A 26663-nucleotide genomic window follows, 5' to 3' on the forward strand; every position below is an offset into this window, starting at 1 on the left:
GCGACAGCCTGACGGTGGACTCAGGGTCTGGAACGGGGCACTGTGTGGCCGCCAGGGGGCAGCAGGGCCTGGCCCAGGGACCAGCGGCTCCTACAAAGGCCAAGGGTGGAGCACCATGAGGTGAGGCACCTCCAGGGAGCCCTTGGCCCTTGCTCCTTAGCACGTTAGGGGAGCTTGTCTTCCAGGCCTGACTCTCAGGCCATGTTCCCCAAAGCAGCCTCTCTGGATTCTTTCGTCCCAAATAAGCCCTTCCCCCATCTCTACCCCATGACCTTTGTCCACCCCATCTGAAAGTGTTTATTGGACTCTGCCTTCGTGTTTCACATGGGCTCCTGGACTGCCTACCTAGCACCCACGAGACAAAGAACATTTAACGCGCTGGCTGTTGCGTGTGTGCTGCGGAGTTTGTGTTCTGACCAGTACTGGCTGATCAGCAGGTGCCTGTGAGTGTGCGGCTCTGAGGGGGTGACCCTCACTGTCCCCTGAGGCTGCCCAACACGGAGCCTGTTTGGACACTGCGCCTCACAGTCCCCCAGACACAGACAAAGCTCTGATGATGTCCCCTTCGCCTCTCCCCGGCCTTGCCATGGGGTTCCCTTGCTGTTTCCTTCCATGCCCCTTCCCGCTGAACCTGGTGCAAATCAGGGTTTGCCGCTGGTGTGGTCGTGCAGACGCCCCCTGGGGCCCAGCCCTGGTGGTTGACCTTACCAGCCTCTGGGACTGCTGCTTCCTGCAGCAGACCACCTAGCGGAGGCCCCCGTGGGGAGGGAGGCCAGCGAGCCCAGCTGGAACCTCAAGCACAGGTGTGAATGTCACCAGATGATTTAAAATCACTCATGTTCCATCCTAGGCAAAAAAGCTCTACAAGTATTTTGAGGGTTTTTTGTCATGATGAAATTAATATATTCTTATAAAAGTTCAAATATCATACAAATTATAAACAGAAAAAGAGAAAGTCCCCATAATCCCATATCCTCGTGGTAACCTAGATTCCTCCAAGCTTTTTATGTACATATTAACACATAATCTCTGAATAACAAAATTAGGATCACACATTACTTGTGATTGGGTGAACAGTGGCCCCGTAGACCTAATCCCTGGGACCTGTGAGTGTGACCTTCCTTATGTGGGACTTTGCAGATGGGAATAACGCCCTTGAGACAGGGTGATGATCCTGGATGATCTGGGTGGGCCCTTCTGAGAGGGAGGCGGGGATGTGACCATGAGGCAGAGATGAGACGTGTGGTCACAGCAACTTGGAAGCAAAGAACAGTCTCCCTGCTGACAGCTTGACTTCAGCCAGGTGATCCTGATTTCAGACTTGTGGCCTGCAGAGGGCGCTCTGGCTGCAGAGAGGTGGGAGGTGGAGCCCATTGGGCGAGGGTGGTGGCAGAGATGGAAGGAAGGGGGCCTGTGTCCTTTAGAGCCATCAGCACTGGGACTTGGGCTGAGAAAGAAGAGGGTCAGCGATGGAACTGAAACTTCTGTGTTTGATTTGGCTGTGGCACTGGAGGCCCTGTTTGCCGAGACGAGGTAGAGGTGTCCCCGGCACTGTCACAGGTATGCAGGCACCCTCAGAGGCACTTGGCCGTGGTGCTGCAGGATGAGCGGTGCCCGTTGCCGTGGTCTCACCCTGGCTCCCTGTCCTGTCATCATGGTCTGTGTGTCTTGAGAGTCAGGGCAGCAGGACAGTGGGATGTTCTCCAGGGATGAGTGTGTGGAGGGGGCAGGTGCAGTGACCCACATCCACTGGCACGTGGAGCCCCGTCTCCGTGCTGGGCGCCGGCTGGGCTGTGGGCTGGCCTCTGCTGGGATGTACAGCCAAGCCCCTTGATCAGCTGGACTGGCCTCATCTCGGGTGCCCCAGCGTCCCCGTGCTGGTGCCAGCCAGGACGGCTCAGGGACCAGTGATGGAGAGGCTTGTGGCCATGAGCCAGGGGGCTGTGTGGGTTGGCCTCCCCAGCATTTTCCTCCCGGCCCTCTGCCCGCAGGTTTTCCAGCTTGCGGCGCACCTGGTGTACTGGGGCAAGGCCATCATCATCTACCCGCTGTGTGAGAACAACGTCTACATGCTTTCTCCCAACGCCAGTGTGTGTCTGTGAGTCCCCCTGGCTGCGAGAGCCCAGGGCCCCCGAGTGGGCAGGGGAGTGGCTAGCAGGGCCGGCCAGGCGGTGCTCCCCAGGTCAGCTGGGCCCACGTTCCAGTTCTGGCCTGGTTCAGCCCTGCATGGCACCCCTAGCCTGTGCTCTTCCAGCACCTACGGGCTCCAGGAAGGGTCTGCGCCTGCCCGTACCTGGCCAGCCAGTGGGTGCTGCACGGGGCACCTGGTGGGAGGTCAGGAGCCTTGGCCTTGACTAAGGGGCTCATAGGGGCTGTGGTGTGGGGAAAGCATCTGGGTTCTGTGCTCATTGCACCCATCCTGGCCCACCCACCAGGCTGCGCCCCCTCCTGTCCACCACAGGCTCATGGCGAGGGTGCAGACGCCTGAATGGTGGGGAGGTCTGCTGAGCTCACGGACCCTCACCCCCTGTCCCCAGGTACTCTCCACTGGCTGAGCAGTTCTCACGCCAGTTTCCATCTCACGACCTGCCGTCTGTCCTCGCTAAGTTCTCCTTGCCGGTCTCCTTGTCAGAATTTAGGAACCCCCTGGCCCCTGCTGTGCAGGAGGTGAGTCTCAGGAGCTCAGGGAGCCCAGGAACCACCCACCTGGCGTCAGTCCCTGATCCCAGGCTCTCAGTGCTGCTGTGCTTTTAGCCTTGGTTTGGGGGGAGGTGCTTGCTGTGTAGGTGGTACCTGCCCTGCCACGGTGACCAGAAGCCGTGTCCCTGGCTAGGCCGCCTGCAGACACTTGAGCATTGCAAGTCCCTCCCCCCATGGAGCCCCCCTGCCCATGGTGGGAACTTCTTAGGGTTAGAACGCAGGTAAGAGGCCCAATTGGCAGGAGATCGGTGACCTCTCCTGGGAGGACAGAGCCACTTGGTGCCCCCTTCTGGGCCTGGGGATCCCGTAGTTGGGGGACACAGAGGGGATTTTGTTTTCACTGAGTCTGGTCCCTACACTCCTACTCCCTCCCCTGCCTGCCACGGTCCAGGTGGCCACAGGGTCTGTGGGTGTAAGTCCTGGGCTCACTGATCCCCAGAATCTCCTCATCCAAGGGGTCCTGGGTCTTGGTGAGGGCGAGAGGCAGGCAGGGTGCTGGGTGTGGTGGGCTGGCCACCAGGGAAGGGTGAGACGTGTGGAGCGAACTGGTGAGTTCTGCGTTTGTGGCAGGGTTGAGTGTAGCCTGGATCCGAGAGGCTTTGCCTCCTCCCCTCCACTGCAAACCTGGGGCTCTGGGGCTCTGGGCAGGGCCAGGTGGGACAGGTGTCGGAGATGGGTCTGGGTGTTCTCAAGGCTTTGTCTTCAAAAGTAAAGTATTTGCTTTAATAAGTGCCAGGTCTGTTAGGCAAAACCAGTCCTTAAAAGCTTAAAAGGGGGCTTCCCTGGTGGCGCAGTGGTTGAGAGTCCACCTGCCGATGCAGGGGACACGGGTTCATACCCTGGTCTGGGAAGATCCCACATGCTGCGGAGCAGCTGGGCCCGTGAGCCGTGGCCGCTGAGCCTGTGCTCCGCAAAGGGAGAGGCCACAACAGTGAGAGGCCCGCGTACGGCCACAAAAAAAAAAAAAAAAAAAAATGCTTAAAAGGAAACCCTTTTCCTCCTCAAGTTGTGAATGAGGAGGAGACCCTGTTGGTCCGCTCATTTAGATGCCAAGCGTGACTGTTCTGAATGCTGTCTTTCATGGCACCTTTGGTTTCCAGGAACTGTGCCAGGTCGTGCCAGCTGAATAAAAGACACACTTTGCATGTTCACCCTCTCCCCTCCCCAGCGGAAACTTCCCAATGGTCCGGATGGCGGGTGGCTTTTCTAGGCCAAGCCCGAGGGGCCCGGATGGAGCTAGTTCTGGTTCTGCTCAGTCCCAGGGTGAGGCCACCTGCCTTCCATACCTACTACTTCAGGCCCAGAACATGCTCAAGTGCTGATGAAGTCTCTTAATATAATTTTTATTTATTTAAATTGATTGATTTATTTATTTTGGCTGCGCTGGGTCTTTGTTGCGGCACGCAGGCTTAGTTGTGGTATGTAGGATCTTAGTTCCCCAACCAGGGATCGAACCCGGCCCCCCTGCATTGGGAGCAAGGAGTCTTTTTTTTTTTTTTTTTTTTTTGCGGTATGCGGGCCTCTCACTGCTGTGGCCTCTCCCGTTGCGGAGCGACAGGCTCCGGACGCGCAGGCTCAGCAGCCACGGCCCACGGGCACAGCCGCTCCACGGCACGTGGGATCCTCCCGGACCGGGGCACGAGCCCGCGTCCCCCGCATCGGCAGGCGGACCCCCAACCACTGGACCACCAGGGAAGTCCCTCATAATTTAATTATTTTACAATCCTTTTCAATTTTCTTTGGTGTGACTGGGTCACATATGCCCCTATTTCCATGCCCGGTCAGCCAGCCCCTCCCAGCAAGGGACCCCCAGGGATGAGCAGGTGGGTGTGTGGGTCTGAGGACGTGGACGCCATGTGCACACACACCCCCACTCAACGGCTGCTGGAGCACCACCTGCACAGGCTTCCCGGTCCCCGGGCAGGCTTTCAGGTTGACCCAAGGGGAGGACTTTTTTGCTGTCAGGGCAGCTGCCAGCAGCCTTTTTCCCAACAGTGTCCAGGGTCCCCACAGAGGCCAGTGGGCTGGGGAAGAGGAGGCAGAGCAGGTCCTCCGCGTTACAGGTCCTGCTCCTCAGCTCTGGGCAAGAAAGGACAGCCATGGGCAGCCCGGGCGTGTGATGGAGCAAGGGCAGGTGTGGCCCCGCTGCCTCCTCTGGATGGGATTTGGGGTTGCAGAGCGGCTGGTGGCTGGGCGCTCCCTCTCTTGAGGTGTGGGGCCTCACCCTGACCTCCGGGGTGACCTGGGGGTCATGTCTCAGGCCTGCCCATCCTGCAGACACAGCTCATCCAGATGGTGGTGTGGATGCTGCAGCGCAGGCTCCTGGTCCAGCTGCACACCTACGTTTGCCTGATGGCCTCGCCAAGTGAGGACGAGCCCCGCCCCCGGGAGGATGACGTGCCCCTCACCACCAGGGTTGGCGGCCGCAGCCTCAGCACGCCCAACGCCCTCAGCTTTGGCTCCCCAAGTAGGACCCCCTGCCCAGGGCATCTGTCTGGTGGGGGGTGAGCACCTTGGGCGCCCTTGGAAGAGGCAGGCGGCCAGGAGGCCCAGTTTGGGCGCCTCAGGGAATGACCACAGCACCTTCACAGGGCTGCACTCGAAAACGTGCACACACGGTGTCCGTGGGCAGCTGTGTCCCCGAGGACGCCACTTCGCCCAGCTGGGCAGCTCTCCCTTGGGGAGGTCCCCTCCCCCGCCTCCCTGAGGACGAGGCTCTACCTTGCTGAGTCAGGAGCAGCCTGGCCCAGCCTGGGGTCAGAGCAGACCACACCCCGTTCCTGGGAGGACTGTTGAAACCTCCATGCTCAGGGCCTGAGGAGACAGTGACTGTCATAGTCCCTCTTCGAAGGAGCTGTTTTGGCCACGGTGTGCCCCCTAAGGCAGCAGCCCCGAGCCCCAGGTCCCTGGCTTGGGGAAGACGAGGGGCTGGAAGGCTTAGGGGGAGGCACCTCCCCAGGCTAAGGCGGGGCCTTGGACATCAGGCTCAGTGCTGGACCTGCCTGCCCAGGGCTCCTGTCTTCTGAGTGGGTGGGACGGGTTGGATGACCAGGCTGGCCTTGGGGTGAGGGGCTGCTCCCCAAGGGCACAGCAGTTATTTCCTAGGTGGGCGCAGGTGACTTGTGGGGTTGGGGGCAGCCGCTCCCTGACTGTGCCCGTCCTCAGCCAGCAGTGATGACATGACCCTCACCAGCCCCAGCATGGACAACTCCAGTGCAGAGCTGCTCCCCAGTGGGGACTCGCCACTCAACAGGAGGATGACGGAGAACCTGCTGGCCAGCCTGTCCGAGCATGAACGGGCAGCCATCCTCAGCGTGCCCGCGGCACAGAACCCTGAGGACCTCCGCATGTTTGCCAGGTAGAGCAGGGGCCACATGTAGGGACAGGACAGAAAGTGTGTCTCAGCTTAAATCCCGATGGCAAACGGCCCTCACTGGTTGAGGTGGCATCTCCAGTACACAGCCGTCGCTACCTGGCACCTGCATGTGGGGGGGTCTCTTCTGTACTTCCTGGGTGTTTCTTGTCACGTCTTGGGAAGCAGCAGCAAGTTCTTGTCCTCATGGGGATCGGGTGGGGCCCTTGGTCTCCACGCCATAGGTGACACAGACTTGTCACACTCAACCCTGAGTTGGGTGCACTGGGTGTATGGTGTTCTGGGAGCGTCAGGTTGTCAGGGACTGAGCCCCCAGCCGAGGTGCCCTAAGAGCCACAGCAGCATGTGTGTGGGCACTGAGGCAGGGTGACATTTCAGGGGCCACGGTGGGCAGCGGGTCCAGGGCACTGCTTGGGGCAGGGGCCTGTCTGAGGACCCCCCCCCCCGCAACTCCCGCCAGCTCCGTAGCTGTGCTCATACCTACCCTCCACCCCCCAGGCTCCTGCACTACTTCCGCGGCCGCCACCACCTGGAGGAGATCATGTACAACGAGAACACGCGGCGCTCCCAGCTGCTTGCGCTGGTGGACAAGTTCCGCAGTGTCCTGGTGGTGACCACCCACGAGGATCCGGTCATCACTGTCTTCCAGGCCCTGCTCACCTGAGCTGGGGCACCGGAGGGAGCCTCCCCCACCCCAGGCTCCTTCCCTCCCCATGGGGCCCCTGCTCTCCACATCCCCACCCGCCTCCAGTCCTGGAACAGCCTCAGGGCCTCTGAGCTGAGAAGGTGAGGCTCGAGCTGGGAGAGCGTCCAGGACTCTTGCCTCGGAGTGAGGCTTGCATGCTGCCCACACCAACTTGGCCCGTATTTCTCTCAGAGCCCCGCTCCCCGTCCCGTGTTCCCCGGGCCTGGGCCGTCCAGAGCTTCAGGTCCGAGGGCCTGGCCTGGCCTGTATGGCCAGCACTGGCTGCCTGCAGGCACCCTTCCCCCCAGCTTGCCGGTGCCTGGCCCAGCCCCTCCCCGCCCCCCACAGTCCTGTGTTAGCCACCAGGAGGCCATGGCCAAGCGGTCGCCCCCGTGCCACCCGAGGCACGAGGACCTGGGCTAACGGTGTCCCACAGCTGTCTTAGCTTCCCCTTGGCCGGCGGGGGTGGGGTGGGGTGGGGAGGAGTTCCTGCACCGCTGCTCCCCACTCACGGCTGCCTCAGGCCTGAGGAGGAAGTGCACCTGCTGGCCCCGGGTCCTCCCACAGAGACGAGCTGGCCACCGACAGGGGCTCCGGCCGAGACACAAATGACAGTTTTCTATAAACACAGCATTTATTTCATTTTTAAATAATTAAAAATCCTCATCCCGGCTGGCCTTTGCTCTGGCCTGTGTGTTCCTCTTGGCCGCTCTATCTACCACACTGACCCAGGGGCTGCCCTGCACATAGAAGCGCAGGGGCTTCAGGGCCCACTCTCCTGCATGGCCGATGCCCACTCGGGCTGCTGCCACCACAGCTGGCTCACTGGGCCCCAGGGGGCCCCGCTCCAGCCACACAGCCTCATCTGTGGCCAGGTCCCGCTGGTCGAAACTCTTGTCGATGGCCAGGGCCTGGCACAGCTTGGAGGGACCATTGCAGAGCTCAAGGTCTTTGAGGGCTCGTCCAGCAACACCTTTGCGGAGGGTGTGGCGAAGCTGCCGCATGGCCTCCAGGCCCCCCAGGGGCTCCAGCGCTCGGAGCAGGACACATGCCCCATCCCCTGTGGAAGAGATGAAGCCTCCCAGGTTGTCGCCCCACTACCCAAGGCCCGACCAAAGCTTTGGGGGTGACACCTGTGCTCACTCACCATCCAGACCCTCTGCCTGCCTCCCCCTCACGCACACCTGCACCCACAAGGCACCTGTGCCTCCTATGGGCACCAGCTGGGGAGGCATGGAGCTCCCTAGCTCCCTCTGTGAGGTCAGCAAAGAAAACCCTAGGGTCCCCCAACCACCCCCACCCCCCCGCCACTGGCTGTTGGGGAAGCCGGCTAGGAGCAGCCACCAGTGTGCACAGGACGCAGGTGAGCCCCACCCTAGGATCCAGTGTGGAAACTGACAGAGCAGGAATAGCCCCCCACCTCCGTGGGGTCCCCTCCCCAACCAGTTCAGGCCGCTTGTGGGACGGCAAGCAGACACCCAGGCCCAGGGATTCCCTCGAGAAGACACCTCTGTCCAGACCCCCTTGGATTCCTGGCTGGGGACAGTGATTACCCCCTGCGCCCTGGACAGAGGCGCCCTGACCCTCCAGCAAGGCCACAGTCCTGGGACACCTGCTCCCCTGACTCTCAGCCCACCCACTAGCTGGGAGTCTGAGGGGCTCAGCCTGAGGCGTGGCCAGGCCAGTCCCTCTCTCAGGCCTCAGCCGCACAGGCCTTCCCATCAGCACCCAGGAGCTGGCCTCCTGCACAGCCAGCAAGTGTGGGGGTGTGTGCGACCAGATGTCCCTTAACCAGCCAGCTTTCAAAGCACTTCAGGATGTGCCCAAGGGCACCTAAAGCCTTGAGTTTTAGTCCCTCTGTGATTCCCGGGTAGCTCCCCTCACTGGCCTCAAAGCTCTCTCTGGTTCCATCCTGAACGTAGTGGGTACCACCTGCAGACAGGTCTGGAGGAGTAGCTGACCCCTCCCTCTCCTGGGATGCACCTGAGTCCAGACTCCTGACGAACAGAACACCCCTACCTCATCGCACCAGGCCTCCCCATCATCCCCCCGCCAAACCCGTCTGCCTGCACCAACCGCGCAGCCCCAAGTCCCGGTCTCTGCACGGCCTCCACCCCACAGGCAAGGACTGTCTCAGCTGCCCCTCTCCCTCACTCCACCTGGATGACCCTTGGCCCTGTCTGTACCCATGTGGTTTTCAGCTCCCCTAACCTCGACATTCCTGGGGCATCCTGGTCACGTAACGAGAAAGTAACACACCACCTCCCACATCTGCTCTGTCCACTGTACCCGCAGAAACTTGGGCTCCTCCCTTTCCTCACTGACTGCAGCCCCTTGTCCAAGTGCAGTCTCCTCTCACGTGAGGGGTTGGTTCTAACGCCAAAGAAAAGCTCAGCGACCGGAATAAGCTCTGTGCCTGATAACAGGGCCCTCAGGGGCAGTCCCTGTCACTCAGTTTCACACAGCACCTGCCTTCTGCTGGGCACAGGGCCAGTCGTGGATTCCCTGTGTCCTCTGGCCCTGTGGCTCTGGCATCAGGCATCCCCAGCTGTCTATTCTGGGCAATCACAACTCACACGTTAATGGAATCCTTCCACGTGTGTGACCGGCAGCCCCTTATTGTCCTCGAGCCTTCATTCATCTTGCGTCGGCAACGGGAGGCTTGGCAGATGGACGCTAGGACTGGCTGGCCAGAGTGGGCTGGGCAGACCACCCCCCCACCCCCCACCCCACCCGCCGCTGCTGGTCAGCAGCGGCTCTGGCAAGACGGTGCTGGGCACTTCCTTCCCAGCACAGACCACTCAGAAAACACAGCTGCCTACCCACGAAAGACCCAGTGGGTCCCCCAAGGTGCGTGGACCCTCCCGGGAGCTTCAGACCAGCATCTCTCCCAGCGGCACCACTGACCTTTGGGGCCATGATTCTGTGGAGTTGGCCATCCTGTGCATTGTGAACTGCTGAGTGTCCTCCCTGGCCTCCACCCACTAGAGGCCAGGAGCATCCCCACAGATGTGATGACCGAAAGTGTCTCCAGACATTGCCTAATGTTCCCCAGGGCGGCAGTATCATCCCCAGTTGAGAACAACTGACCCAGACCCCATAACTGGCCGCCTGGCGAGGCTCCTGCCTGAGCCCAGCTCACCCCAAATCGATCTCACTCGTTTCCCCACATCAGCCCCTCCCGAGTCCTCTCTGGGCCGGCAGTGACACCAGCACTGAGCTCTGGGGCCAGCGGTGGGCTCGTGAACCCATGTGCTCTGTGTTCAAGTCAACCCATGACCTCTATTCTGTGGGGCCCCTGGCACCTCTAACCACCATCCGTGCAGCCAAAGTTCCTGAAACCCTCGCCTAGCCTAGCAAGGGAAGCCCCTGCTCAATCACCTAGCCAACCCGGTCCTCCCGGGGTCTGCCAGCTGAGGGGGCTCTGCCCAGGCCTCCTGCTTCCCCAAGCCCCAGCACCGCTCACCTTGGCTGGAGACATTCATGCAGAAGTACATGCCATAGATGAGGTACACATACAGCGTCCCTGGCTTCATGAACATGCCGCGGTTGCGGGGGGTCTGCCGGCCGCCCCTCGAATGGGCAGCTTCATCCTCTGGCCCCAAGTATGCCTCAGTCTCCACGATGCGGCCACGGAGCTCTGTGCCATCATCCAGCCGTCGGACCAAGACCTGCTCAGCGTAGGAAGGAGCCGGGTTCGCTCCTCCCTGACAGTCCACAGCCTGGACTCATCTCTCCAGCTCAGGGTGTACAGGTACAGGACACCCAGGTACAGCTGGCTCTTCCCCACCATCCCCTCCATCCTGCTGGACCACTGGACCACAGGCCCTGCTCACCAAGTGTCCTGTCCACAAGGTACAGCCATCTCAGGCCGACCAGGGCTGGGCTGGGCACCAGCACTACTGAATTCTCACACTTCCTCTCAGCAGGGTCCCCTTGGACTTAAAGCTTAGCCTGGGGCCGAGCAGTGTGAAGGGCACACTGGGATTCCAGAGCCTGTGGAGCCCCCTCCCCCTGGACTAACTGCAAAGGACCGTCACATTCAGCCCCTACCCAGCCAACTCTGAAAGCAGCAGGACCAGCTGCCCAGCAGTGCCCCAGGCCTGGCCCACAGCCCTGGCGGTAACGAGCTCCACAAGGAGTGGGTCAGCGCAGGCAGCAGGCCACGAAGGCAAGCCTGGCGACGGTTGCCTCGGACAGCACCCTGGGCAGGGTGGGTACGTGAGGGGACAGAGGGCCCAGCCGAGGACAGGGCAGGGGACAGTTGTCAGGGGCTGTCCCCAGAGGGGTGGGTGCTCTCAGGCCAGCAGAGCACCTAGGAGAACAGAATAGGCCACAGGAGAGCCAGGCAGGGCCTGCGGAGCGCTGAGTACCCCGGGAGCTGAGTCCTCCCCCACCTGGAGCCCCTCTGCCCTTCGCCACGCATCACCATGGTACGGTTCCAGGAATAGCCAGCAGTCATGCCCAGTGTCCGGAGCCCCAGGTCTGACTCAACCAGGGTTCACAGTGGAGTTTCAGGGGCCAGCCACCTCACCAGGCCTGTCCCTAGCACCTGCCTTGTCCTTAGGCCAGAGCCTCAGGCAAGTTGGATGGCCAGGCCACCATGCCTTAGCCCACGGAGCTCAATGTGTCTGCGGCCAGGGAGGGTTGTGCTGGAGGCCAGACTCGGGGGTAAGGGTTAGAGGAGGCCTTCCTGGAGACAAAGCCCACAAATCCCTATATGTGTGCACAGGTGGGCTTGGCCAGAGCACCTCAGGTGAGGCCTCCCCCCCATCTTCCCAGGAGATGAGAGGGAGCATTCCCTGTCAGCCTGACACCTCCATGGGGCGTGGGAAGGAGCCTCCCACAGCCCTTTCTTCACTGTCTTCTTTCCTGTCCTGAATTTCACTGATATCATTTCCAGATAGCAGATGGTGGTTGCCCCTCACCCCCGTTATACACATCTCCTCCTTGCTGGTGGAGGGTCCCGAGAGAGGCAAGACCCTTCTCAGCCGAGAGGGTGACACAAGAGTGGTCTGGGTTGTCATGGCAACTCATTGCTCCTTGCAGTGACCTGCTTAAGGATGAGTGCATGACCAAGGCTGGTCAAGAGGTCTGTGAGGACGTCCACTGAGGGGTAATGAAAAAGGCTCTCCTCCCTAACCAAAGGCACATACAGGGTGAGACTCTCCCTTCTCTGCTGGACATCACCCTGTCTACCCTCGGGCTCAAACAGGCGTGATGCGAGCCTAGGGGAGCCTAGGGGGAGACTGTGACACACTGAGGCCCTTGGGCCCTCTACCCGATGATGGGCCCACCTGCCTCATGTGCCCTTTTACATGAGATCATAACCTCTCCTGACTTAAGGTGCTTTTACAAGGACCTTCTGGCCCTTGCAGCTGAAAGCATCCTCATGTAACAGACTCTGGTCGCTTCTCAATGAGGCCACACTTTAGGTCACACTCCACTAGCTCACATTTTAGGATCTGTTCCTGGCACCAATTTTCTATTAGCCACAGAAACTGACTCTCCTTGGCCATTTTAACCTAAAAGTAGGCTCACTAAAGGACACAGGGTAGCCATGGAACCTCCAGGAGGACCAGCAAGCCAGGCCTAGCCAGATGGTACTCCAGATGGATGTGGCCAAAACTCTGCAGCTGAGGCACATGCCACGTACACACAACATGGTGACGGGCTCCACCCCCAAGGGCCCTGGGCGGTCCTGCTTCCCACCCCAGAACTTGGAGCTGCAGGGGCTGCTGGGAAGCCAGCTCTGGCACTGTGAGCCACTGTGGGGAGAAGGAGGCTGTCCTTCATCAAGACAACCCTGATGCTGGGCAGCCCGTAGGCCATGGCCTCAGCTGCCATGTGTCTAAAGCTGCTACACACATAGACAAGCTCCAGCAGGGGCACTGACTGTGTCAGGGGATGGGGCAGGCAAAAGCAGCCCCTCACAGACAGGGGGGCCAGCATTGACCGTGGTCCTTGTAAGAAACCTGCCCTGAGGGCAATCCCAGGTGGACCAGGGGTAATGCTGCCATAGCCCCAGGGGGAAGGCTAATGTTGTAGCTGCCCCGTCCTCACTGCCCAGAGCAGGCAGGCGCCCCTAAAAACCTCGGCATTCTTCCCAGCTGACCCTGGACCCAGAGGCTGCCCCAGATGACTGAGGTGAAGCTACCCAAGAGCAAATGTGGGCAAAGCGGCTGACTGCACGTGGCCACGCAGGGCCAAGTCAGGGACGTGAGTCCAGCGGGGAGAGGGCTGGGGCCCACAGACGCTGCACGGTGATGACCCTTCAGCAGAGGCCACGCTGCTACATTTCCATTACCTGTCCCAGAAATGCCCGTGCCAGGGAGACTGCGGGCTGGTCGAAAAACTCTGATCCCAGGCGAGCAGGGCGGCCCTTTAGGCTTGAGAAATAGATGCTGCGCTGGGGGCCGAGGGTCGTGGGTGGCTCCAAGCGGGGCTCCTTGGGGGAAGATGTCCGGGTCCCATCTGGCGGGCTCTGATGCCGCTTGGCCTCCAACAGTCGCTGCTTTTTTTGCCCCATTCTTCAGGAAAGCTGAAACGGGAAAGGACAAGATAAAGGGTCTGAAGAGGAGAGGACAGATGGTTGTGCAGTGAACTCAGGAGCTCAAGGACTCATTCAACTGCCTGCCTGTCTCCTCATATGCAAAAAGAGGGCAACCAGCCTGTGCAAACAGAATGCCATACTTGAGCCATACCTGGCATGCTCAGCCCTGCGCTGGGACCCAGGAAGACTTGGGAAATGACGGCACGTGAAGGCAGGCTGGTGGCAGCAGTGACTGGTAGCCATTCTGCTGCATGTGCCATCCACAAGCAGGAGTGGCAAAGGGCTGCAGGGCCTGGGGAGGGGACAGTGACACCCAAGCCTGGGACAGGAGGGCTGCTGCCCTCTGACTGCCACTCATCACGTGGTCTCCAAATGAACTTCTGAGCTTCTTTCTGGAACCCTTCCCTTTGCACCTGCCCCTAACCAGGAATTTTAAAACAGCTGTGACCTCAGTGGGGCCTGGCCGAGGAACGGATTGTGGGTCACTGTGTCATCCACACCCCTCCCCAATGCTGGCAGGGCTCCCACTGTGCCAGACCCCTCCTAGAATGGCCCAGAAGGCCTGACACACGCACGTGGGTGAGCACCAGGCAGACTGTCTACTTGGCCCCATCCCAAGCGCTCAGGGTATGACCCCCAATGAGTCCCCAGCTGTCCTCTGTCTCATGACCCAGGATGTCAGAATAAGGATAAGTGAGGCAAAAGTGAGGTGTGAGGAATGAGGAGGATCTGCCAAGACCGGCACACTGTCTGCCTCCCACCTGCTGCCACAGGGCCTGGAAAACCTGACCACACACCCTTGGCCATTCGGGGACCAGCTGCTCTCCAAGGAAAGGAGCAGCAGGTGAGCACTGGGGCCTGGAAGCACCCTCCTTAGGGGCTGATTCCCATACCTCCCTGGCATGTGACAGACCCGTTATTTTTAGCGTTAAGTGCTGACATTCTATGTTGTCCGGAGCCGCCAGCCTGCTGAGAATGGATGTTGATATGACCCTGTCTGCAGCCGGGCGCATTTGCCAATACCCACCACAGGCTGACTCCAGGACGCTGCAGCCCGTTCTCCACCCAGGTTTGGCCCCCGGCCTGCCCCGAGGCTCTGGGGTGGCGCTGGGTCTCTGCCCTGACCCACCCTGGGCAGTGGGGGTCGGCTCATGCAGATGCCCTGGGACTGAGGCTCAGAGAGGCCTTGTCTCCCCCTCTGCAGACCTAGGATTTGAACCTGCCTCAGAACCTCAGACTGAAGAGTGGGGTGACCCTGCCGTTGCACCCAAGAGTGACCACTGCCCCAGAAAGTGACCTAGGGTGTCTGTGCCTCTGTATCATCTGCAGAAAAGGAACCAACATTGTCATACAAGATGGTTCTGAGAATAAAATGAGAAGCTGGGTAAGCACTTGTCTGGGTACAGCGAGCGCTCACCAATGTTAGGAAGAAACGCAAAACCTGGGGACAAGGGTCACTTCCCAGGCTGGGCCCAGCCAGTGGTGGGCAGAAAACAGCAGCCTGGATGGGGGCACCCAAGGGACCCGCCAGCCCTCCATCAAAACCTGGGCAAACAGTGGGTTAGTAAATAAAGGAAGAGCATTTATCCGTGTGGGACAGACACTGAAGGGAGGAGTGTGGGGAAGTGGCCCCTCGAGGCAACCCTATGGTCATTTCTGCGGCAGACGAGCTCGGGGCAGGGGGCGTTTGGGCCAGGCTGAGCGCCCAGCACGTAAGCAAGAAACCGGTGGCGGGCGCTCCTCTCAGACCTCACTGGCGACCTTGGGCAGGGCCTCGGCTTTGTTTCTGGCAAATGGAGCATCCGAGCCGGCCCAACCCCGCCGTCAGGCGCTCGTCTGGGAACTGCAGACGCCTACGGGCGGCCCGTGCGCACATTACTGGCTCCCACTCAGGGCTCACTGCGGTGGCGGTGCGACTCCGGGGGGTCCGCCCCCGAGCCAGTCCTTCGGCCGTGCGTCCGGCGAGGAGCACGCTCACCTGGGCGCGCACTCACCTGGGCCCCGCGGCGCGCGGGCAACCGGCAGTTCCGTCAGGGCTCTCGAAACTTGTACCAGCCGGCGCTGAGCCCAGCCCGGCGCGGAACGCACCCCACCGCCCACCCGGAAGCGCCGCCGGGTCTGGGGCTGGAGCCGGCGCCTGCGCGGAGAAGGACGGAAGCCCGGCGGGGGAGGGGGCGGGCGCAGGCGCGGATCCGCCCCGGGGGTGGGGCCGGGCTAGCGATCGGAGTTCCCCGCTGCAGCCCCTGCCCCGCGCCCTACCTCCCATCCGGGACAAAGGCCCGGGGCTGCTGGGACAGTTGTGGTGTGAGGAGGGGGAGCAGCCAGCTGGGGTGGAGGGAAGCCCTCCGCCCCGCGCCCCTCCCAGTGACATGCCCCCCGCCCCACTTGCACCCTGGTCCCGCCGCAGCCGCAGCGCTCACTCCACCTGGTGACCTCCAGCTGGTGGTCAGACCACCAAGAAAGAGGCTTGGTCCCTGTGAACCTTGACTGGGCCCTAGAGGGGCCCCGGCTGGGGGTGTAGTGGTTTGGGGGTGCCCCAGACGGTTCGGTGGGGTGCACGTGGAGTGTGCGTGAGGGAGGTGGTGTCGGAGCCCCTGGTCCTTGGGACTGCGGAGGGGCATTACTTGCTCCATACCTGCGGAGCATTTGGGTGGAGGGGACAGATAGGGCGGGGGAGTGGGCCAGGAAGACTTTGTCCTGGAAGAGGACCCAGGCCTTTCTGGAAGCACCACCACTCCCATCACAATATGGATGGGTCCTGGGATTCTGTGTCTGCAGTGGGGCCCCCACCTTTCCCACCACGGAAGGATGCTGAGAGGAGCCCGCCCAAGTCCAGGGGTGGGCCTGCTGGAGCATGGCCAGCCTCCTGAAGAGGCTGAGGCGAGCAGGAGGGCTGTGGGAACCCAGGAACACCCCTCCTGCAGGGCAGTGGCTGGGGGCAGTGTGAGGTATGCCACTGCCCTTTGGGGCAGCAGAGGGAACGCCCCTGCCCTGGACCATGTCCTGAGCTGTCTGACTTGTGTCACCCTGGCCCTGTGAAGGGTACCCGTGGGGCCTTGGAGAACAGTTGGGCAAAGGATGGTGTGTGGGGCGGGGGGGAGATGCTGGACGGGCCACGTGACTGGGGCCCTGGGATGAGCGAGTGTGGCACCTGGTCTCAGGGCAAGTCCAGCTGGGGGAACCCTGGTCTCCAACTCCTCCAACTCCTCCTTGGACCAGCCCAGGAGCTCAACTCCAGCCCAGGCCCAGGCCCAGCTGTACTCCCCGCTCCGCCCAGGGCCCCAACCAGGACTTCCTGCGGAGGGAGGGGCAGCAGCCTTTCAGCTCCTGCCGGAAGCCACCCAGCTGTCTGCGGCACTTTGTGCCGCTTCCTTCCGGGGGTGGGCGGTGTGTCGTCAATGAGTGCTTGTGAGGCGGGCCTGGATGTGATTCCCACCCCTTTCTTTCCTCCTTACCCGCTGCAGCCATTCTGCCCGAACAATGACTCCCCCTCCTGCCTTCCTGTGTGCCCAGCCTCCCTTCCCTCCTCCCTTCCCCCTCTCCCTGCTCTGGGAGGGAAACTGAGGCTACAGTTGGGCCAGTCCCCCTGGTGGGGGCAGGGGCAGGGTGGGTGCGGTTTTGTATTCATTTTCATTTAGATTTCACAAATAGTGCATGGTCCTTGTAGAAATCATGGGGAGTCCACGCATTCCCAGAGGGACATCTTTTTCCCAACTTGAAGATGAGGAAAGAGAGGCTTGGAGGACAGCCCAGGAGGAGGACGCAGGGCTGGAGCCAGCAACCCCTTCTCCAGATGTTCCAGCCTGAGTGCAGGGCCTTGCACAACCTCTGCCCCCCTTCCCCCCACCCCCCCCCCCCCCCCACTTCCTGGTTTGTGGTCTGAGGCTCCACCACAGGCTGGAAGTGGTGGGCTGAGCATTCCCACTGTGGCCTACAGGGCAGGCAGGCTGGGGGTAAGAAGGTGGTCTCCGTGGGAGGAGGGGCCTGGGGCCTTCTTATCCCCAGAGAGCCCTGCTTCTGGGCTGGGAGAGGCCCTTTGGAGGATGTCCATGGAGGATGAAGGTGAGGACACCCTCAATGCTTTGAAAGGGGCCAGTACTGGGGTGAGTTGCTCTGTGCCCTGCCAGGCCAGCCATGGCCTCTGGAGGAGCCATCAGACCCTGGAGCCTTGAGAGAAAGAACAGCGGCTCCACCAGCCACAGAGGCCAGCACTGTTCCTACCCAGCACACTGTTCACTGTCCTTCTCTCTATGTAGGGACAGCTAACACCGTGAAAGGGGCAGCACCTTCTGGGGGTGACATCTCAGTAGGGCGGCCTCTGGGGCCCTCTGCAGCTGACAGGTCCTGGGGGCTCGGAGGCTCCTTGGGCAGAGTGAGCAGCTGTGGGCTGCATCTTCCTTTCCTGGGGCTGTGCCGCCAGTGCTGCCGGGTCCTGAGGCCAGGTACTTAAGGGCCCCCCTTGCCAGGCCCCAAGACATGGGGAGGGGCAGCTGCCTCAAATAGACAGTGACTTCAGGCCCTGGCTGGTCTGGCCCACTTCTGCCTTTTCCCCAAATAGCCAGGGGCTGGTCCCGGGCCCATTCAGGCCCCCCAAAGCTCAGGCTGGCCTGCTGAGCTGATTCCAGAGTGGCTGGTGGGGATTGCTGTCAGTGGTCAGGACTGCCACCCCCTCAGGTCCTACAGTGAAGTGTAGTCATGGGGTGCTCCAGATACTTGCCCATCCCCAGTCACCTGCACACATACTGGGCAATTGCAGCTGATTTCTATTTCCAGGGCCTGGGAAAAGGAAAAAGAGGGACAGGGAGCTGGGTTTCTGTGTCAGGCCCTCCTCCACCAGAACACAGGGCAGTGGGCCAGGTGTGAGACAGAGCACATGTGTGTGCACACACGTGTCCCTGTGGACTGGGTCCAGGCCTCTGCTCATACTATCCTTCTGATACCCGGGTCGTCGCTCAGGAGGCTTGGTGGGCGCAGAACCTGGGGATTCCTGGGTTTGCCTGCCAAGGTGTACTTGGGAGCCACACCTGTGAGGGGCAAGTGTTTGCAACAGAGGCTGCTGGGGTCCCACTGGAGCTGAGAGGGTCCTTTGGAGGTAACCTGAACGAATGAACCAGGGGGAAGCCACTTACCTGTGACTGGACACATAGACCACCCTCTTTGGGGAGGGGGTGTTACTTGGGGCAAGGCAGCTCTCATTCACTAAAGGTGACTCCAGGTGGGGCGGGGGTTGAGGTGGGGGGGACTGGGGGATGGGCACCTGTCTCAGCCGTGAGCCAGCTACGGCTATGCTCCTGGCAGCTGGGAATGAGTGTCTGGGTCACGGAGGGGGCCTGGGTACCCTGCAGTACCCACTGCAGGAGACCTGGCAGCACTGGACGCCTGGCCACGGCAAGCTTTGGAGGTGAGCCCAGGCCCTGGACTCCAGAGATGACACCACTGCCGCTGGCCCTGCCAGCCCAGGCTGAGCGTCCAGGTGGACGGGGCATGCTTATTCCTGGCGGGGGTCGAGAATGCCAGGCATGGAGAGACTGTCCTTTCTGTGGGTGAGAGCCTGGCATGGGAGGGGTGGCAGTGTGGGCAGCCAGAGCCCTGAGCATCGGCACTGGGCAGCCTTCAGCCTTCTTCTTGCCTTGTGTCCCCAAGGCACTTGTAGTCACCACCCCACCCCCCAGTGAAGGAGTCCTCTCGTAGCCCCTCCAAAGCTTCCATTGTCTCTCTCTACCTAGGAATTGTGTTGATCTACCTGAGTTCATAAATGACCCAGAGTGTGCAGGCACCACTCTGCCCTGTGGTATGGATGAGGAGACAGTTGGAGGATTCTGTCCCTTTCCCAGGCTCCAGGGCCAACTGTGAATTGGCTGCCACCTCAAGTTGTCTACTTTCTGTGTAGCCAAGGACCAGGGCTTTGTCTGCGGTCATACCCTGGGCATAGCTTGCTGACCTGACCGTGGCAGCACCTCTGTTCAGAGAGGACCACTGCCTCCTGGTCCCAGACCAGCAAAGGGCCTGTGAAGACACACTTGTGGACCCTCCAAAGCTGGAGGGGCTGGGCCTCATGTGCCTCAGTATTCTCGTTCCCAGCAGAAGGGTCCTTAGGACACCCATGGTCCCAGTTCTGCTCCCTACGGGGGGGAAGTCTGTGCCCCTCCACCACTCACAGCTCCTGGTCAGCCCTGCCCTGCTATTGGCACCCCCTCCCCCATTCCTGGGTCTTTCTCTGGTGATTGTGCCCCACCGACTCCTGCAATGTCAGGAGAGAGGGAGAGGAATGTTGGAAAACTCCCGCCAGCAGCCTCAGCCTAGAGCAGATGGGCCATTTTGTGTTCGATTCAGGGAGTGCAGGGATGGGCCCACAGGGCTGGTGGGTGAGCCCTGAAAGAGGGAGGAGCACAGAGTGGTCGCCGGAAATGGTGCTGCCGCCTCTGCACCTCTGCTCCAGGGGTTCTAGCCTGGCCTGGGAGTGCCTGTTGGGGGAGGAGGGATTCAGCGGGTGGGGAGCACTGGGGCCCCGGGAGGAGGTCACTGCTCTGATCCTGCCTTTGGTGCGAGTGCGACTGAGTGTGCATCAGTGGTTGTGTGCACGTGTGTAAATGGGAGTGAGCATGGAGGTGTTACAGTGTGTATATGCGGAGGTGTGTGTATGTGAGTCTGTAAACAGGTGTGGGTAAAGGAACACGTGGGCGAGCATGAGTGTGAGTGCGTACAGAGCGTGTGTGTTTAAGTGCATGAACGCAGGGGCATGTGTGTGCGAGTGAGGCTCCCGTGCGGCTTAGGGTGAGAGACTGGGCAGCGCGGCCTTCGGAGGAGGCTGGCGGTTCGGTTTACGGTAGATCCAGGGCCGCCTCCCCCCTCCCCCTCCCCCTCCGCACAGCGCCCCCCGCCCACTTCTCAAGCACAAGTCAAAGCAGAATAAGGTCAGGACTCACTCGGAGTCCGGGAGTGGCTGACGCTGACCATCAGGTTCGGTCCAGCTGGGCCACCAGGTCCTCCCTCCCCGACCAAGGCGCTTTCGACCCCCAGCCGCAGGTGTCCCCGCCGCCCTCCCGGAGGAGGTGACTCGGGCCGGGCGGGCCGCGCGCATTCCTGAGCCTTGAGTCAGCGCGGCCGCCCCCTCCGGCCGGGCCCGCCCCCGGCGCGCACGCCCCTCGCTCCATGGCATTCCCGGGCGGGCGGGCGGGGACTCGGCGCGGGTGCCCTCGGGCCGGCGGCGGCAGCCCCTCCCCGAAGCCCTCAGGACCCCCGAGGCCCCGGTGCCGGCGGCGGCGGTGAGTGAGCGCGCGGGGCGGGGGGCGCGGGGCGCGGGCCGGGTGGGTTCCGGGGCTGCGTCCGCCGCGCGCGCGGGGCCCGTCCCCACCCCTCCACGGCCGAAGCCGCTCGGAGCGGCCGGAGTCTGGCTGCGTCCCGGCTTCGGGCGACTCTCCGCCCGAGGCGGCCGGACTTTCCTTCCCGGAGTTTCCCGAGCCGCCCGAGGAGGCGGCCCAGCCCCGGATTCCTAACCCGGCGCGCCGCAAAAATAGCCCGTGGCCGGATTAGCGCGTCCCGGCGGCCTGACCCGGCCGGACATCTCGGCTCCATCCCCCGCCCGACAGCTGAGGGTCCCGGGAGCTGGAGGGCTCGGAGTCCGGGGGTGTCCCCAGGCGCCTCTGAGCTGTACCCTCCCCCCCTTACGCTTTCCTTCCCGGCCACCACCAGTGGGTGGTGTCTCCAAGTCGAAACTCCAGCTCAGAGGGTGGGACTTCTCCGGATCATCCCTGTCCCAGTCGTGTTCCCTGGGGATGGGAATAATTTCAGCAATAATAGCAGTAGCTGTGGAACTGGAGGGGGGGGCGGTGGGCGGTGCGAGGAGGGAGTGACCCCACCTTCCGCTTCACAACCCAATCTCCCCGGCTCTAAACACTGGAAGCTGCCGGGCACTTTCCCTACCCTGTGCTCAGTGGCCAAGAGGAGCAGGCCAGGGCTGAGCCTGTGGCCACTACACGGTGCCTCAAAGCAGGCCTGCTCTTGGCTGGGGAGATTGCTGGACCCCAGGTGCTCAGGGCACTGGGGGAGGGCCTGGCTGTCTGCCCTGCTGGGGGCATGTCTGTGGGGCTGGGTGGGGAATGGGCAGGGGAGCCAGATGGTCCTGAGCAGAGTTCCTTCTTCTGTGTGTGCAGTTTGGGGTGGTGCGTCTGTGTGTCTGTCTGGGTGGGCGAGGTCTGGGTCTGGAGGCCCTAGCCCTGTGCTGGGAAAGGCCCCCCCACCCCCACCTGGGGACTTCCTGGCAGAGAAGATTCAAGGATGAAACTGGCTTTTCAGGTTTGGCCCAGCCAGATGCTGGGTTCTCCCCACCCCTGTGGAGCCAGCCCCAGCCCCCTTAGCCCCCACCCAGAGGTTGGGAGGAAGCTGGGCCACCCAGCAGATGGTGGGGGCCCAAGGGGTCCCTGAGGCTGAGCCCCCTGCAACCAGGGGTTATTCTGGGTCCTTTTCCTTGAGAAAAGCAGGGGCTACTAGTGGGGCATAAGAGTTGAGTGGCCCTGGATGGTATGTGCCAGGCCCCAGGCTGCTTCCCAAACCCTCCAAGCAATCTCTGCCCATTGCACAGGGAGCTGACTGAGAGCACCAGAGCTGGAGCACTGCAGTGACAGCATCCCCCGTCCAGCGTTAGTGGGCCGGCTGGCAAACCACTGCCCTTGGGAGCTCGAATTCTAGGGGAGCCCTTGGTTCAGAGGGAGTCACCCAGGCCTCACCTGCCTTCCTGGGCCCACCCTCAGGGCCTCTGGACTCAAGCTGCTGCTCAGGGCACCTCCTGTAGCTCCTCTCCCCAGATGTGAGGGGCTCTCCCTGCCCGCACCTCCCCAGCTCCTGTCCCTCCATGTCATCGGTGTCTGTGACAGGATCGACTTTCAGCCCAAGGATCAGATTCCTTAGCTTCTGCCTGTTTTCTGGGTTAGGTGTGTTTGAGGGTGACTCCTTCCTCCCTGAACTGAGATGCTCTGGGTGGAGGTGGGGTGGAGTGGTGGCCCAGAGGGGCCTGTTAGCCCTCCCCAGCCTGAGGAGCCCAGATGGTCTGCCCCTCCCCTGGGGGGCTGTGGCCACCTCCCCAGCTCCTGGGCAGACATGGCCCCAGGCTTTGAACCCCCCTGGAGGCTTGGTGACCACAGGTGGTGACTGGGCTCTCTGAGCCTCAGTTTCCTGATCTGTAAGATGGACACAGAGGACCCCTGCAGGGGTTGTGACAGGTCAGTGGGGCTAGCCAGAGTCAGGTTTGAGGCAGGTGTGCCAGGCTTCTGCTGACTGAAGCCGTTTCTGCTCCGATAATCGACTTCAGGGGCTTGGTGTCCCCTCCCGCGGCCTTACAGATACTATCCAGCAGCTGACGTGTCCTGAGAAGGGTTGCTAAGCCAGAGGGTATGTGGGCACCGGGAGCTCGTGTGGGGGTGGGGGGTTGGTCAGGGGCACTTGTGGGGCCTCTGACTGGTGACTAGGCTGCTCATCTGCCTTCTCTCCAGGCCTGTTGCTGGGATGTGGGTCTTTCCACTGTGTAGCTTGAGACAGGCTTGCACCTAACTCCCGAGGTCCAGCTAGATCCCAGATTGTCCCACCCAGAAGCTATAGCTGAGCCCCTGCCCTACCCCACTGCTGGCTGTGTGGCACGGACGGGTCCTCTGACCTTTCTGAGCCTGGGGCACCCCGACCCCAGGGTGCGTCCACCCTGCCAGACCCAGCCGGGTCATAGGCTTTAATTCTGGTGGCCAGTGACCCTCTGGGTCATAGTCTGCTGAGGCTTTGGGCAGTGCCCAGTCCACAGGGCCAGTGCTCCCTTTCCTGCACCACCCTCCCAGGGCAGTTACCTTCAGGGCCTCCTGTGCAGAGAGCCTCCTGTGGTTCTGTTGTTGGATCCCTGCATTGCTATCATCTGGGGTGACAGCTGGTGATGGGCGCCTTGGGGGGGCAGGGATCCGATGTGTCCTCCTGGGGACAGCACGGGGCACCCAGCAAGCCATTGGCCAGGTGTCAGGTCTGCCCTGCTCCCTTCTGAACCTCATATCTTCCACAGAAGAGTGGAGGGGCCTCTGGGAGGGGTGAGGGCCTGGCCAGGATCATTCCCGACAAGATGCCGGTTACTGATGGTGAGGTCAAGAGGCACAGAGCAGCCAGCTCACTTTCGCTTTGCCACATAGTAGCACGTAGTGGAGGACTGAATTCTAGGCTGCCAGACAGCTGGTGATTCCCCCCTCCCAAGGGAGACCTGGGGCTGGGCATCAGACTAGGGGTCAGACAGGACACTGAGGGTCAGAGGTCAGTGTTCATGTGGGGAGGTCAGAGGAGCTGGCGCATCCTGGGACCATGCTCAGGTGAGCTGGGCACACGTCTGGGCAGGTGTCCTGGGGTGGGCCCAACTGCTCCAACTGACATGGGTGGCCGGTGGTCCCCTGGGCAGGGTAGGCCCCAGGCTTGGTGGGTCTGGTCCTGGGGCCGGGCCGCTTACTTGACCTCCAGCTGCCCTTGGTCCGTGTTGTCCCTCAAGTGTGCGGGGCAGGCCTAAGTGCAGAAATAGAGGGTCCAGCTTAACCCCGGCCACAGCCTGTCCAGGCCTGGGTGGGCCAGAACTTCTCCCCGGTCTCCTCCTGCCTCTTGGCCACACCTTCCCAAACTGGGCCTCCCCAAAGGGTGTGGCCTGGGTCCTCCCACGCCTTGTGCTCTGGTTGAACGTGCTCCCGGGCCCTCCTTGGGGAGCTCCCCACAGCCGGCAGGCATCACCAGCCTGCTCGTTTGTTTGTTTCTTTTTAGTTGAAGTATAGATGACTTACAATATTATATTCGTTTTAGGTCCAGCCGAAATTGATTCAGCTGCTGCTTCTCGAGCACCTACTGTGTGCCCAGCACTGCTGTGGCCCCTGAATTTCAGAGGAGAAAATTCAGGCTATCTCAGGGTTGCAGGTGGTAGAGGGGAGCTGGGTCAGTGCACAGTGTCTCAGGCCAGGCTCCCCGACACCGGCCTGCCTGCACTGGCTCCTGCTTCTGGACGCCCCCCTGGACCCCTGCCCAGGGTCCCCCATCATCCCCAGAGCAGGCATGGCTGCTTCTCAGGGCTGCCCCACAGCCCTCCACCCTGCTGGCTGCAGTGGCTCCCCCTCCCCTCGCTCCCGCTTAAAGCAGCCCTGGTGGTCCCGGTACCCTGCAGGCCCTCCCTCTGCATCCCCTCCAGCTTCACCCCACACTCCTGAGCTGCTCAGAGCTCCGTCTTCACAGTTAGCTTTTGCTTCGTCAGCCTCCCCACTGCGCTTCTAGTTGCCTGTTTGGGTGTCTCCTGGTGGGTCTGGGCCCCGGGTGGGCAGCCACGAATGTCACCAGAGTGACTCAGACGGCAGGCAGGCCCTCCCTGGGCTGTGGTCTCTCCCTGCACTGAGGGGCAGCAGAGCAGAGATGCTGTTGGGATTCCCCCTCAGGGACCGTCTAGGAACAAGAGCCCACTGTGCGCCTGGGGGAGACCCAGACACTGAGCCACTGTCTCCTCTGGGCGGGCGCTGTGCCCCTTCCCGGCCCAGACTCTTTGTCCGGTCTGGACCCGACCCTCCCCCACACCCTCAGGGTCCACTGTGGAGCCACCCCTGACCCTGCTTGTGAATCCCACCCACTTGATGCCCAGATTGCCGCAGGGGCGCTAGGGGATTGGGCACACAGGGGTGGGTCAGGCCGGGAACCCATAGCACTGAGGGCAGGGAGCTGTGTGGGTTATGGGGCACCATCCAGCCTCTGCCCCAGACACAGGAGGGATCTGGTGGGGTGAGGGCCACCGGGAGGTCTGTATGTCCAGGCAGGGAGCTGGTGCCTCCCTCGTGAGGTGAGCGGCTCCTGTGTCTGGTGGGCCCAGGCCAGCGGGGGTCGGGGGGGGCATCTGGCTCCTGTGTGTGCTCACCACCCGCTTCCCACCTCCTTGCTTGTGCTGTTTCTGTTCCCACCCGGTCATGTGGTAGCTCCTCCTCCCAGAGCCAAGTGGAGGGGCATCTTTGGGAATTTGCCATCACCCCACTTCATGGGGACTGGCCTCTGCTAGCTCGTGCCCTGAAATGACCAGTGATCATTCAGCAGTGGCTCTGGAGCAGCCCTGTCCTAGGCACTGTGGACCCGGCATGACAGGACCGGACCGCACACATGTGGGTGCGCTCCCGACCGTGCCAAGGGAATCCAGGGCCTGTCAGGGAGGGGCCGCCTGACTGAGGCGGGGGATCCTTGAACACGTGGGCAGAATGCGTGTACTGGGAGAGCCAGGTGTGAGGAGAGGCTGTGGGAGCACAGTGGGAGCCAGGGAGGGTCGCAAGTGTGTGTGTGATGCTGAGCCAGTCAGCTGGCAACGGTTCTGGCACTCCTGAGTGGAGAACCAGCTTCCGTCACCTAGAGGTGCTGGGCGTGCGCAGGCTCCTGTAGGGGCTCGTCCCTGGCACCCAGCCTGCCGGGTACCAGCAGTGATCCCAGGTCCACACTTGGCCTCTCTAGACCTCACAATAGCTTTGCCAGGAGCGTATGAAACTCTGTGAGGCATGGGGTGGTCGGGTGGCAGAGACAGACTTAAGGTACCATAGCCTCCCCCATCTGAAATGCTAAGGGGGTCCCCATCCTGTCTGGCCCCTTCCTGACAAGGCCTCATGGGCACAGCACCATCTGAGGAGTCCGATCGCCCAGATCTCCACCTGGCAGGCCCGGCCCGCCGTGGCTCAGAGGGTGCACCCAGGGTGCTGTCCCAGCCCTGCAGGTTCTGGACGCGCCTCTCAGCACCTTCTGCCTTCTCGATAAGCCTAACACTGTCTGAGGTTCCACCACTAGTGCTTGAGACCTGGAGCTGTCCTGCCCAGTCATTTCCTTACCAGCAGGGAGAGCTTACAATCACCTTGGTCTGTGAAGAGAGGGCTGGCGGATGACAAGGAAGACGCTGCCCTCCCAGGATGCTGACCTGTGGCCTGGTCAGCCACAGCCGTGCAGGGCTGGGCTGGGTTGTGGTGTGAGTTGGATGCCGAGTGCTGGTCCCAGAGGGACCCAGTTCTCAGTCAGGATGCCCTCATGTCAGACGCTGCCTCCATCCCCTCCAGGGACCCTCCATCTGACCGCAGCTTGTGGGGCTCAGTGTAGGTGGGGCCAGGAAGGGATTCCCAGGGATGTGGGAACAAATGCTGCCCTCAGCCCTTTTCCTGAGACCAGAGCAGGTGAGGGCAGGGGAGAGAGGCTTGGCCCTGGGAGCTATGTTGTGATGGAAAGACTCCTGAGTGCATAGTCAGCTCAGGGAAAAGGTCGGAACGTGAGGGATGGGCCAAGAGTCAGAAGGCATCCCCGGACTGCCTCCCTCCAGGCCTGTTCCTGGTTGGGGTAGGGCCAGT

The 26663-nt window shown here is 61.8% G+C and overlaps 2 protein-coding genes across 3 annotated transcripts in view; one reads left to right on the forward strand and one right to left on the reverse strand.

Annotated features, from left to right (window-relative positions):
* Positions 1-6737, forward strand: part of NPRL3 (NPR3 like, GATOR1 complex subunit) — a 34862-nt gene extending 28125 nt beyond the window's left edge. For both annotated transcript variants that reach the window (XM_065892510.1, XM_065892511.1), the window contains 5 exons: positions 1992-2098; positions 2538-2667; positions 4978-5167; positions 5866-6058; positions 6572-6737. In XM_065892510.1, coding sequence (XP_065748582.1) covers positions 1992-2098; positions 2538-2667; positions 4978-5167; positions 5866-6058; positions 6572-6737 — 786 coding nt within the window. The remainder of the gene's footprint in view (positions 1-1991; positions 2099-2537; positions 2668-4977; positions 5168-5865; positions 6059-6571) is intronic.
* A 636-nt stretch (positions 6738-7373) lies between these two features.
* Positions 7374-13299, reverse strand: MPG (N-methylpurine DNA glycosylase). The gene is made up of 3 exons (XM_065892795.1): positions 13066-13299; positions 10225-10429; positions 7374-7818 (listed from the first exon to the last, which is right to left on the reverse strand). Exons 1-3 carry the CDS (start codon positions 13285-13287, stop codon positions 7412-7414), a joined length of 834 nt encoding a protein of 277 aa, XP_065748867.1. The 5' UTR covers positions 13288-13299; the 3' UTR covers positions 7374-7411.
* Positions 13300-26663: the final 13364 nt, after the last annotated feature.

The sequence above is a fragment of the Phocoena phocoena genome, chromosome 15 (assembly GCF_963924675.1).
Source record: "Phocoena phocoena chromosome 15, mPhoPho1.1, whole genome shotgun sequence".
In the NCBI taxonomy this organism is placed as follows: domain Eukaryota; kingdom Metazoa; phylum Chordata; class Mammalia; order Artiodactyla; family Phocoenidae; genus Phocoena; species Phocoena phocoena.